Source organism: Camelus dromedarius, chromosome X (assembly GCF_036321535.1).
Source record: "Camelus dromedarius isolate mCamDro1 chromosome X, mCamDro1.pat, whole genome shotgun sequence".
NCBI classification, from domain to species: domain Eukaryota; kingdom Metazoa; phylum Chordata; class Mammalia; order Artiodactyla; family Camelidae; genus Camelus; species Camelus dromedarius.
The window spans coordinates 98,643,217-98,657,628 of record NC_087472.1 but is presented as its reverse complement, the minus strand read 5'-3'; the positions used below and the strand labels follow the sequence as shown (position 1 = coordinate 98,657,628).

At 32.2% G+C, this 14,412-nt stretch overlaps 1 protein-coding gene and 1 non-coding gene across 6 annotated transcripts in view; one reads left to right on the top strand and one right to left on the bottom strand.

Moving 5' to 3' along the window:
• The window catches only part of CNKSR2 (connector enhancer of kinase suppressor of Ras 2), a 242,303-nt gene that overhangs the window by 55,963 nt on the left and 171,928 nt on the right, over nucleotides 1-14,412 (top strand). For all 5 annotated transcript variants that reach the window (XM_031445722.2, XM_031445723.2, XM_031445725.2 and 2 more), the window contains exon 4: nucleotides 11,593-11,680. In XM_031445722.2, the coding sequence (XP_031301582.1) occupies nucleotides 11,593-11,680 (88 nt within the window). The remainder of the gene's footprint in view (nucleotides 1-11,592; nucleotides 11,681-14,412) is intronic.
• Nucleotides 211-284, bottom strand: TRNAG-ACC (transfer RNA glycine (anticodon ACC)). The gene has a single exon. It is a non-coding gene; the product is annotated as a tRNA-Gly (tRNA).

The following is a 14,412-nucleotide window of genomic DNA, read 5'->3' as shown; positions in this document are numbered from 1 at the left end:
TATTTCATTTTAGTTATATCTTCTAATACCTATCAGCTGTCCTGTAATTATAAATTTGCTCAGCCCTGATATTTATATTTGTCAAATTTCATTAATTTGCTTTTATCCTAGTACTTGTTAAATAAATAAATAGAATGATTAGAGAATATTTTAACTTCTTTTATTTTTTGTTGAGGGGGTAGGTAATTAGGTTTATTTATTTATTTTTAGAGGAGGTACTGGGGATTGAACCCAGGACCTCATGCATGGTAAGTATGTGCTTTACCACTTGAGCTATACCCTCCCCCCGAGAATATTTTTACTTCTTAATGGCAGATATGGCTGTTTATAAAAACACATAATGGCTTCTAGAACACTATATAATAGTTTCTTAGATTTTATTGTATTATAATTTTTATGGTGACATTATTTTTATCATCTAGTAAGATGCTCTTAGTAAATGCCAATTCATTTACAAACGTACATGAGTGCATCTACGCGTTCATAGCAGTCCATGAAGTCAATCAATGGTGTTTTGAAGAGAAAATGTGACAAAAAGCCTGAAGGAATAATTTAAATCATGTGTTTGGCTTCCACTGCTGCAAAGTTTCTCACAATGCTTATTTTATGCTTTGTCATACCATGGTGATAATTAAATCAAAGGCCACTTAACATTTTGACCATAAAAATGAAATGTATACTTGGAAGGGAAAAAAAAAAAGACAACTTTGTGATAACTTTAAAGTCTTCTTCTGAGACTTTAAATTGAAAAAAGAAACTGAAGTTTATATTTTGAAGGTTTTTCTGCAGGGAAGTTCAGCTCCAGGCTGGCTTGCCTATAATGATTGTACGTTAACAGCTTGTTTTAAAAGAAAGAAAGAAGGAGAAAAAGAATTCTTTGCCATGCTAAGGCATTTATGCTGAAGGCAGTGGGGAGCTGTTTAAAGTTATTGTTGTGTTCAAACCTTTGAATTTTGAAGAATAGTTGGGCTGTAGTGTTGGGAAAGATTACCGAAGAATAAGGCTGGAAGAAGGGAAACCAGTTAAGAGGTTATTTTAGGAATATTTGTCCCTTAGTATCCACCAGGACCACCTCAGATACCACAATCTTTTATATAGAATGAAATGGTATTTGCATATAACCTATTCACATCCTCCTTTATACTTTAAGTCATCTGTAGATTATTTATAATACCTAATTCATTGTAAATACTATGTAAATAATTGCCAATAGGCAGCAAATTCAAATTTTACTTTTTTGAACTCTCTGGAATTTTTTTCCAAATATTTTCAATTGGAGGTCGGTTGAACCCATGGATATTGAACCTGCCACTGTGGAGTGGTGCCACTGGAATCCTGCTGCTGCTACTGTTGGTGATTCAGATGCTGCCAGCCATACTCATTTAATCAAAACAACCCTAGGAGGGTTGTCTTCATTTTACAATAGGAAAAGTAACAAGTTCAGTTCAAAACCAAATAAGATGTAAGTGATGGAGCCAGGATTCATTCCAGGAATCTGACTACAGAGTTGTTTCTCTCCATTGCTATTTACTGAGATCTTTATTTAGAGAAGCAGCAGTGAGGATAGATGAATGTTAGAGATAGAGGTAGAGATTAAGGAAACCAGAGACATCTGGGATGAATAAGAAGTCTCTGACTTGGCTGACCTAGTGGATGGTTATGCCATTATCAAAATAGGAGGAACAGGTTATGGTGGAAGACAAGTATTGAGTGTTGGCCATGATAGACTGTGAAAAGGTCTTCACAATATTGCTGCTTAGAAAAGGCATATGGTCAGTAGAGATTTGGGAATAGTCTTGCACATATTAATGTGGAGGTCTAAGGAGATCTTTATAATGGATTCCTCTTAACCTGCTTTATTTGTTTCCCATGACCCTTAAACCCTTCTAACACTATATAATGTACTTATGTATTATTATTGTTTCTGTCTGACTACTCTGTATGTGATGTATGCTTCAAGTGAGCAGGGATTTTCATCTTCTTGGTTCACTGCTATCACAATTATGTAGAAGAGTTCCTGGCCTATAGTGGGTACTCAATAAATTTGTTTTGAGTGAATGATGAGGAGAACTGGAATAAGGAGTGACCTCTGCAGACCACCACCAACTGAAGGTTGATTAGAAGTTCAGCTTATTGAAAAAATAAGAAGGCCTATTCAGAGACTCAGTAGGGTTGGATTAGTTAAGAGTGGTGTCATGGAAGCAAAGAGAGTAAAGAGGTTTTTATTGTTGTTTTGTTTGTGTATTTGTGTGTGAGGGTGGGCTGTTGGTTTGGTTTTTTTGGTTTTTTTTTTTTTTTGAGATTTGAGTATTGTTTTATTTTTTCCCAACTTTATTAAGATAGAAGTGACATATAACATTGCATAAGTTTAAGGTATACAACATGGTGATTTCAATACACATTGCAAAATGATTCCCACAATAAGATTAGTTGATACATCTTTCACCTCACGTAATTACCCTTTTGGGTGTGTGGTGAGAGCATTTAAGATGGGAGTAAAGAGTTTTAGGGAAAAAAAGGAGATGATCAAATGCTGAGAGATTAGGTAGGGTAAGACAAAGTTTGTGAAAAAATAGGATATATGTGATCTCACTAGTAACAGTTCAGTGTTTTTACTTAGAATTCATGAAAACTGGAATGCATGGGTTGGTTGTAAGGTAAGTGAACTCTTTGAAGAAATTTTTCTGTGACTTTTCAGGATTTGTATTTCAGGATAGTTTTGTATAAAGTTAACTTCCACTTTTCATAGATTCTTAATCTTTTAGAGGTGTTGGAAAAGAAGAAAGGTAAATGATGAGTGCTACTTCTATTTTGGGGAACTTGACTTTGCTTCTTCCTCTGCCATGTATTGTATGAATATCTTAACTGCTCCTTGGCTAATATAAATTTCAGAAGGTTCCAAAATCAATTTAAATGTAATAGGATTTTATCTACAGCTATGCCAGGTGAAATGTTTAGGCTGTTTGTTTTCCTGACAAGTAACCCAGACTTTTATTAGAGATTGTTAGTGGATGTGTATTTAAGTTATATTTTATTCCTTTCAAAGAAAAAATGTTTTCTAGGTAGCAGCAAGAGCACAAGACAACACTCCACATGCCCTCTTGTTTCAGTGTGTCCAACAAACTACACAGGAAACAAAACATATTAATCAATGCTAGAAAAGCCAAAAGAGCAGTGTTCTCCATGACTGCTGTTGTGAATCCCTGCCAAAATGCATCGTGAAATAGTATAAAAGAGCAGAGGGCTGAAAAAGAGTTGAGTTTCAGCTCTGTCTCTAGCCCTAGGTAACCTTGAACCTTAACCCCTATTTTTATTTTCGTGTTAGAATAAGCATGTAAGACCTACAGAATTTGAAGTTCTCTTCTATGCACTAACATTGACCTTGTTCTCCAAAGCCATATGAGGAATAGATTCATCTTATTTTCCCTTTACATAATTTCAAAGGATAAACACTAACAAGTGACTTGTAGAATCATGATTTAACTCCCTACTTCCTCTCTAATTAAATTTAGTTAATATGAAGTTCTAGAGCAAAACTAATCTGTTTTTATGCTTTCTTTATATAACATAAGAATATATCTTGTCTTTTAAATTTTTGTTTGCTTTTGAAGAACTTAGAACTTAAGTACTTAATTGTATAAAGTTCCATAGAAATGTTTACCAAAATTTTTTAATGTTTTGATTTGTTATGGTAGATTTACTTTAATTTAGAAGGTTTAAAATGGCCACTGCAATCAAATATTGCCAAGCATTGGATCTTTTACCTTAGTGTATTCCTTTAGTATACAATACAATATAATTTTTTAGTTGAAGAAAGAAAAAATCTGTCAGTTAAGTATGGTTATTTTGATGCTAAACAACTGGCTTAATTTTTAAAAAACAGTGACAAATTTTTTTGCATTAAATTTTTTATTCCATTTTGGGGAGAACTTGCATGCACAGCAATATGATGAGTTTATTGCAATTTTTATGTCAAAGTGGGAGAAAGAGAAAGAAATAGGCAAAATTCTTCAATTTAGTTCCATACTGAACTAGATGCTCTACATGTATCAACTCACTGAATTCTCACAGAGCAGGTATCATTATCCTCATTTTACATATGAGACATTAAGTAATTTGTCTGAAGCTATTCACTACTATGAAAACTATAATTTGAATCTATTTTTGTTGTGATAACAAAGCCCTTGTTTCTTTTTTATCATGTTCCTTTGTCATGCTACATCTTTGTTGAATGCTGTCTAATTCTAAAGAATTTTGAGGAGGTGATTCTTCAGAATGTGGCATATATAAACATTTATTTGTACTTTGGTGTTTCTCTTAAAATGCTAAACAAGGATTCCACTTTCTCTTTCTGGCCTTGATACTTCAAATTGCTATATACAATTTTATTTATAGGAAATTTATTTCATATTTTACTTTGAAGACATCAATGAGATTTTTTAATATCATTGAAAACTTTTTGAATGTTTAGTGCATTAGCATTAGGGTGTTAGGGGAAATGTTTACAAATCACAAAAGCTGCAGTTTCATGGAGCTTCCATTTAGATAACATTTATTTTCAAAAACCAGCTCCTTACATTTCTTGCATAAAATAAAATCTAAGGCTAACAAAATCCTTTTTTCCTCCCATTTTAAATACTGTCTTGAATGAAACAAGACTTTCCCAGAGGAGAAGACTCAGAGATGAATCACACTTGGTAGCTTTACTGTTTATTTTCAAGTTATGGTTTGCTTATCTATTTTTAACCTACATCCTGCTGTTTTTCACACCACATCTTTCTTGCAATTTTATATGGCTTTGCCAAATCAGTCTGTACTTGAAGGTTTACAGATCACTGTATGTATCATGTTGTACAGTAAGATCATTTAAAATGCACAAAAGTATTATTTATAGAGAAAGTTTATTTTGCTATATATAGTGAAAATTTATTCTTTCCTCTCATTTTTAGCATTAATACCTATTTCTAATTGTTTCTGAAATACATTTTAAGACCATTCTGTTTTGAAGGGATCAATGAGATATCTTTTTATATCACTGAAAACCTTTGTTTAAGGCCTAAGACGATGCTAAGGAAAAAAAATACATTCTTTGATATTTTTGCCTTATCTAAGAAAGTGGTTGAATTAATTTCTTCTTCCAACCTATGAAACTGTAGGACACAAATTATTTCTATACCAGGAAAACAATTACAGAGACAAAAGAAAACTACCTCAGACACTACCAGATCCTGTGTCTCATTGTCTTTAGGTCTTATTTCCTCTCATGTGCTCACTGCTCCCCACTTGGCACCTCTTGTTCCAGAAGTGAGCAGTGATGTTAGCAAGGCCACTATTCATAGACTGCCCCTCAGGCTCAGCAGTACCAACCTGAGAAATAGTAAGGCCTTCCGGATTTCCTAATTAACTTCTTTGTTTTTCTTATTAGCTTCTAATTTGTTTGGAATTTCTGAACCATTAGTAACCTTTCCATAAATGTGATGCTTTTGTTTGAAAAGAATGTGCAATGAATAATTTCTTATATGGCCATAAACATTTTCACTAGAAAGAAGTATAAACATTGTATATTATCCATATTATGATTTTACGAGGACAGTTGCCTAACTTTTAAGATCTAATAGGGTAGTTCCTGTAATGGCCATTTGTTAATAAGCAAAGGATTTTATCTTTTTTTTTTTTTAAGTTTCTGGCACCAAAAAGCTTTCCTGCCGTTAATTTAATTTCTTTTACTTAGAGCCAGCCATGTGTTTTTTGTTTTGTTTTGTTTTGTTTTTTAAAGTACTCTGAGCTCTAGCTTGGGGTTTCTTTAGATTTAGGAACACATTCCTCTCAATTTCATTTTGTTTTCGAGCTGATCATGTTCAACTATTTTGCAAATATCTGTCTCTTTAGCTCATAGATGATCATTAAGTCATGATTGCGTGTTCGTCTTTGGTAACTCACAAAGATTGGAACCTATCAGTCTTTTATTTATGTGTATGTATAGCCAAAATCATTATACCAAACATTAATATCTGTTGGCTAAGAATGGTTCTTAGTATAATTTATGTGATTTGCCCTTAAAATGAAAACTTTAGGGGAATTCACTGCAAGATAAAAATCAGTGCTTTCCTTGGTATATGTTTAGATTTTTTTTTTTTTCCAGTTTTCTTGACATTTAATCTTAAGTGAGAAGCTTGTCCTACTTGAAATACAAGTGGTCAGGGAAGTGGGAAACATGCCTTAGAATTGTTTGCTACAGGCATTTGGTCATCAAATAGATTTTTCTTTTGGTACATTTTGAAGATTAAATGAGAGTCTTTTTTAAAGATTTTATGGGAAAAATCATGCTGTACTTCATCTCTTCACTTTTGAATGAAGTTTTTAGATTTTATTAACAGACTTTGACCTTTGCATAACTAGGAATCCAAGCTCTTTCTAATCATGCCGGAAGCATTTTTCAATTTTTAATTAAAATGCCAATTTTTATGCTTCAATGCAGCAAAAAAATGGTATTGGGGTAGGTTTTTTTTTAATGATTTTTTCCTAGAAGTTCTTATATTATACATCTTTTAAAAATAGTTTTATTGAGACTTAATTTACATTCTATAGAATTTATCCATTTTAAGTTTAATGAGTTTTAGTAAATTTAGATACAGCTATGCAATGACCCCTACAGTCATGTTTTAGAAACCTTGCAACAGGATAAATTTTTTTAAGTGGATTCCTGCTTACAGTTAAAAAGGTTAATTCTATTTTTTTAACTGAGAAAATAGATTAATTAATCACATATATTTTCTTCTAATTAACTATTTGAATTCTTAGTGTCTACTGTTTTGGTAAATTGCATTGAAAAATACACTGTTTTGGAATTGGAATAAATGGTAGTGAAATACAGCTCATAATAGACTGTGGTATATAAAATCATTTGGAAAACAATATATTAAAACCACTGGAAAAAGAAAGGATCATTTAATAGAATTGGGGCACTTGGTTAAGCCTTTGGGAAATAAATAATGATAGAACACTACCTGTTCACTAAAATAATTTTAGGTATATCATTTACTAAGTGGAAAATGTAAATCCATAAGAAAACTGGAGAAAATATAGACAAAAAATGATTTCTAAATGTAGACTTATTAAGTCTTTTAAAATATGGAATAAAATGCAAAGAAATACACTGTTGGACTACATAAAATTGAAAAACATGACTAAGACAGATGACAATCTGGGAAAAATACTTGCAACAAATGGTTATGAGAAGCAGAGGGTTAATGTGTGAATGTTACTTTTAAATTAAGAACAAAGAAACCCAAAATGCAGTCGATGAGCATATAAATAGACAATTCAAAAAAGAAGCAGAAATTGCTAAGATGTGTATACCAAACAACAGCATTTCAAAGTATGTGAAGCAAAAAGTAACATCACTAAAAGAAGAAATAGATAAACCCACAATTACAGTTGGATACTTCATCTCCACTCTCAGAACAGAAAGTCAGTAAGGATTAGAAGAGGTGAACACCACCACCAAATAACAAGATATAGCTGTCATTTTTAGAGCATTTCATCAAACAACAATAGAATACAGATTCTTCTCAAATGCCCATGGAACATTCATGAAGGTATACCATATCTGCATCATAAAGCAAACTTCAACACATTTAAAATAATTTAAATCAGTTAGAATGTGTTCTTTAACTGTAATGGAGTCAAACTAGAGATCAGACAACACACTTCTAAGTAATCTGTGGATAAAAGAGGAAATCTCAAGGGAAATAAATAGAAATATTGAACAGAATGAAAATTAGAACAAGTCATATTTTTTGTGGCACACAGCTAAAGCAGTGCTGAAAGGGAAATTTATAGCACTGAATGAAAGATCGCAAATCAGATATCTAATCTCCCATCCCAAGAAAATAGAAAAATAATTGCTAATCAAAAATCATGAGCATAAAATTTCACTTAATAAGATGAAAAGTTCTAGAGATCTGCTGTAGAACATTGTACCTATAGTTAACAATAGTATTTTACAGTTAAAATTTTGTTAAGAGGGTAGATCTTACCTTAAATATTCTTTAAAAAATAAAATTAAAGAAAAAGAAAAGCAGACAATAAGAGTAAAATAAGCCCAAAGCAAGCAGAAGGGAGCAAATAATAATAACAATGATAAAAGAGCAGAAATCAATGAAACTGAAAACGGAAACAGTATGTTGAGAAGTCAATCAAAATTAAAAGAATAATAAAGGAATACTACAAATAACTCTTTATACATGCATTTGACAGCTTAGATGAAATGAATCAATTCCTTCAAAAACACAAACTACTGAAACTTACCCAGGATGAAATAGATTCTCTGAATAACCCTGTAACTATGAAAGAAATTGAATTGTACTTAGAAACTCTTTAAGGTAAGGAGAAAAAGGTCCAGGCCTAGATGATTTCACTGGTGAATTCTGTATGTTTAAAGAAAAAATGACACTAATTCTACACAATCTTTTCCAGAAAGTAGACATGGACATTATCCTTTCCATCTCATTTTATGACACAATCATTATCCTGATCCCAATACCCAACAGAGACGGTACAAAAAAAAAAAGACCAATATTTCTCAAACTTATATGTTAATATCCTCCACAAAATATTGGCGATCCAAATCCAACCATATATAAATAGAATTTTACACCTTGACTAAATGAGATTTATTCCACGTATGCAAGGCTGCTTCACTACTTGAAAATAAATCAGTGTAATCTACCATGTTAATGTGCTATGGAATAAAAATTATATGAATTTATCAGTTAATGTAAAAAAAGCTTTTGGTAGAATCTTGTACCCATTCATGAGAAAAATTCTCAGCAAAGTAGGAATAGAGTGATGGTACTGTGTCAACTTGGTATAAGGCATATATAAAAAGCAACAGCTGACCTTGTATTTTATTGTGAAAGACTGAATGCCTTCCTCCTAAGATTGGGAATGAGGTAAGGCTCTCCCTTTTCATCCCTCCTGTTTAATAATGTGTTAAAAGTCATATCCAGTATAGTAGGCAAGAAAAGGAAATAAAAGACATAGAGATTAGAAAGGAAGAAATAAAGCTTTTCTTATTTGCAGATAATGTGTCATTGTGTAAATATTCCAAGATATCTAGAAAACATCCATTTGAACTAGTAAGTGAATTAAGCAAGGTTGTAATATATGAAGTCCACGCAGAATAATTAATCATCTTCTTATATACCAGCAATGAATAGTTGGAAACTAAAAGTAAAAACATTGGTACAATTTACAGTTGCTGTAGAATTAATGATTTGCCTATATATAAATTTAGCAAAATGTCTACAGGATCTGTATGTGAAAACTGTAAAACATTGATGTATGAAATCAAACAAGATCTAAATAAACAGAGAGACATATTGTGGTTCATGGATTAGAAGACTCAACTAAAATGTCAATTCTCAAATCTTCCTGTAGGTTTAATGAAATTCACATTAAAATTACAGCAGGAATTTTTTATAGCAACAGACAATATGATTCTAAAATTTGTATTAAAAAGCAAAGGGACCAGAATACTTCATCAATTTTGAAGTTTTTTAGTACTATTTTAAATATTCTATAACTTCAGTGATCAAAACTGGTATTGGTGGTAGGATAGACACAGAGAGTCCAGAGCTATATCTTTATACGTATGGTTAGATGATTTTTGACTAAAGAGCAAAAGCAATTCACTGGAGAATGGATAGTTTTTCAACAAATGGTGTTTGAACACTTGGATAGGCACAGAGAAAAAAGTGAACCTCAGCCTAAACCTTACACCTTACACAAAGATTGACTTAAAAATGGATCATAGATCTAAATGGAAAAAAATTATAAAGCCTTTAGAAGAAGACATGGGCGAGTCAGGTGAAGATTTCTTAGATACAACACTAAACGAATAACCCAGAAAACTAACTATCAATACTTCGACCTCATTAAAATAAAAAAAATTTGACCTGCTAAGGATTCTGTTAAAAGGATGGAAGGACAAGCCATAGACTGGGAAGAAATTTTACATGTTACCTATTCAACAAAGGACTTGTATACAGAAACTATTAAGAACTCTCTAAACTCAATAGTAGAAATACCAAAAATCTAAGTAAAGAATGGGCAAAGGACTTGAGCAGACATTTCACTATAGAGTATATGTGGTTAGCAAATATGTACATAAAGACGAACAGCATCACCAGTTAGAAAATTATTAGGGAAATAGAGATAACTTCGATGTAGATAATATATAAATAGAAAAAATACTTTGGGGAAATGCAGATTAAATACATAACTACTAGAATGGCCAAAATACATAAGTGAAAAATGTGGTTTAAAAAAAATGTAACCAATAAAGAGCCTCTTGTCTTTTGGACCCCTGTGAGAATGAGAGGTGTTTGAGTTTTAGAGTTTTCTAGAAGAGATAAATTCAGTTTATAAGCAGGAAGCAGTTTTATATAATCATTTTGAGTAAATTGCCTAAAGAGTTATCAGTAGAGAAATCTAAAGCACTAAAGTTTCAGTAATCTGGTAAATTTTTACCATCATGCCTTCTATTTGTGATTTTGTTTTCTTTAAATTAGGCCTCCAAAATCATGTAAGCTTTGGCCCTACAAAAACCTGATTGTCATTCACATACAAGAAAGAGGATAAGGAGTAATGGAAAGCCACTGTGAATTCATTTGCTCATTGACTTGCCCAGGAAGACTGCTGCTATCTGTAACATTCTTGAAAATATAAACTTTATACCAATATATATTATTTATATAACAAGTTGTTTGTAAAAGGATGTGAAGTGACATAAATAATTGGTTTAATACAAGTGAAAACCTAGAGGCGAAATATTAGTGTTTAACTCTCTGCGGGGATGGGCTCTAGAGTCAGAAATCCTGGATTTGAATATGAGGTCCACCATTTAATACTTTCCACTTAACCTTTCTGTACCTCAAGTTTCTCATGTGTAAAATGGAAATAATAATAATGCCTATCTTGTAAGAGTTGTGAAAATTAGTTGGTGCATGTAAAGCATTTAGAACAGTAACTAGCACGTAATGTTAGCTGTCATTATTATTAGCTCTTAATTGTGACTATTTCAAAAAGATACTGTACTCAAAATCCTAGCTTCATTTGGAAGTAAACTAAAATATTGTCTTTGTCTAAAGTATTCTTTTTGGAGGGGAGGGCATAGCTTAGTGATAGAGTGCATGTTTAGCATGCACAAGGTCCTGGGGTCAATCTCCAGTCCCTCCATTAAAAAAAAAAATTAAATTAAAATAAAAACCTGTAAAGTATTCTTTTTGTTGTTGTTTTATTTTAGATGTAGTGAAGAGACCTTGTAAAAAGTACCAAAGAACTTTTAAATATTAAGAGCTAAAAAGAAAAAGAGAGAAATTTGATGGAAAGTAACCATTGCTTCTTGAGTTTCTCTTCTTAACATTTCCCTCAATTTTTTTCTTAAATATGCCCCAAATATTGTTTATTACTATGTAAACTTCAGAACAATTTATTTCATATTATTCAAAATCTTATTTTAGGCTGCTGTATTTTGGGACTTTTCAAAAGTTGTTCCTGTTAATAACGGTTTTCGTTTTCTCTTTATAGGTCACCATTTGCTGCTGTCACAGACTATTCAGTTACAAGGAATAATGTCATACAGCTCTGCTTGGAATTAACAACAATCGTGCAACAGGTATTAGCTGACAAACTTTCTTTCTGTTAATTTATTAGCTATTTCATATTCTAACAATGAGAAGTACTCTCATTTACCAAGAGTTTATAAGATACTGTTTTGGGGATTTTTCTCATTCAAAGACAGATGGTTCTAAAGAAACCAAATATGAAATTATTCACTGGAAAAGTATTCATATAGCCCAGTAAAGAAGGGTTTTATTAAGCAGATAGATGTAAAAGTAACCTGAGCCTCTAGAGACATCATTATAATAAGTAAGTCTGTTAGTCTCACACTTTTAGTGGGGATGACTAAACTACATTGCCTTTCACAAAATTAAATTGCCCCATTTGGATAATAATCTGAGACTTTGGTTGTAAGACACTATTAGTTTCTTATTAATACAACTATAGTTTCATTTATATAGGTGTACATACAGACAAATATACATAATAGCTTTAATTATCACTTTAATCATGTAAGTGATCTACTTACATGACCTGATGTGTTTTTTTTTTTACTTCGAGTATTATTTAAGCCTGGGACTACCAAATCAAATGCCTCCAGGGCTACAGCAGCTAATATAAATGTTTGAATCAAGCCTGGCATAAGGTACGGAGAAATGGTAGAGTAGTTAATTGAATAATATATATCCTGCATACGTTTGTTTAAATCTTATAGTAAATCATATCCCAGAGGTCTGAGGCCTATGGCCACCACTCTGTGTGAGACTCATGTCAACCTATTGCTATTGTTGCTACTTTTTCAGGATGCCATTATTTGTTAACCTGTCCAGTGATACAGAAACAGGGAAAGCTGAGGATAAAATATAATGATACGAAAGATTATTGGGGAAATTGATGATTTAATTTATTCTTCTACTCCTGCCCTTTATTACCAGGGATAATTAAGAGTTTCTTATATTGCCTGCATTTTCTCAAATAAGGAGTTTTATTAATACAGATTTAAATGCTTCAGTATATTTTTAGTTGTACTGTATAGATTTTTATTTGCACCATTTCTCTGAAACTGTAGATTTTAAGAATTTTTTCCTTATAGAAATGAGAGTAACTTTGTGACTTGTAATTGTGGAATACATCAGACATTCATCAGGATTCATCAGGCAGTAAGAAAGTCAGCAACTTATTGCTGTTAGTCACAGACGTAGATAAAGATGGTGAACATTTTATGAGCTTTGAAATACTCTTAACAGTCTCACTACATGTCTTCGTAATTGATATCAGTAAATTTTATTTCTGAATTTCAAAGATCTCAACTAGATAATAGGAAAAAGAGTGGCATTTTAGGGCAAGGATCAGCAAACGTTTTCTGTGAAAGAGCAAACAGTAAGGAGGCTTTATGGAACAGGCTATATGGTGTTTGATCCAGCTACTCAACTCTGCTGTTATATTGCAAAAGCAGCCTCAGACAGTGTGTAAATGAAATGAATGGGCATGGCTCTGTGCCAATAAAACTTGTTTTACAAAAATAGGCAGCAGGATGAATTTGGACCTGGGCCATAGTTTGCTGACATGTTCTAGAGCAGTGCTAGTCCAGTGTGGTTCATGGACCATCAGCGTTATCATCACATGGAAACCTGTTAGAAATACAGATTCTTGGAATAAACCCCAAATGTACTCTGGGGAAGGCCCAGGAATCTGCATGTTTACTAGTTTTCCAGGTGATTCTGGTTCTCATACATTGATCTAGGGCACAGGGATAAAAGAACAATAATATAGTCCATGGGTAATTTTCCTTATAGTTCTGTATTATCAATGATATTTCTTCAAAAGTATATTTTTAAAGCAATTTTTAAAGCCATTAAACTTGACCAAAGATTTGAGATGTGGACAGCAGACTATTAGTTTCTTCCCTTCTACTAAGAGGAAAAGAAATTCTCTCTGCTTTAAGGGTCCCTATAGCACAGTATTTGGATGATAATCATTCATAGTGTATTGGATACAGTAACAATCTATATGCAGTTATAATAATACAGTAGTTATTACTGGCTACATGATAAGATCTGTGATGACTGTATTGTATTATTACTTAAGCTTTTCATTTATACATGAGACCCAAGACAATTGAAATACCATGGAATTAAATGGGAGAATTAAGAGTTTATTTTTCAGCTTTTTATACATGAGAAACTCATGCTTACTGTCAGTTCTATGAGAATGCAGTCCATCTGATGTCACCTTCCAAAATAACTTCATTTCCAAGCATAATTATGACAGAAAGTGGGTGTTTTTAATTTCTTGTATCACCTTTAAACATCTGGATCTGAATGGCTAGCTTAAAGTTAACTTTTGAGTAATTGGTCCACTCTTTGTTGGCTTATAAACCAACACTGCAATTCTAAATGGCGACTATAAGTTATCCTGAAAAATCTTGAAGAAGAATCAGGTGTATTCATTTTCATTTAATTCATACATATCTAATGTTTTCCCATATCAAAAGCAGATAAACAAAGTGATCTTTTTTTTTTAAAGTTACCTTTCTTTTAACTTTTACCTATAGAGTGAAGTCAGAAATGGAGAATTGTCTATGTTTAGAACTCACAGGTTCTAAAGCATACCTTTGTCACGCTAACCTTCAGATGTTACATTAAGAATGGCTGAAATGATTTTCAGTGAACTAAAATTTCCTGTAGGGCATGTGCAGGGATGGAAGTGCAGTTTATGTAAGTTGTGATTAACCTACCCATTCTGCTATTTTAAGAACCTGCCATCTCAGAAACAAGTGATGCTGTT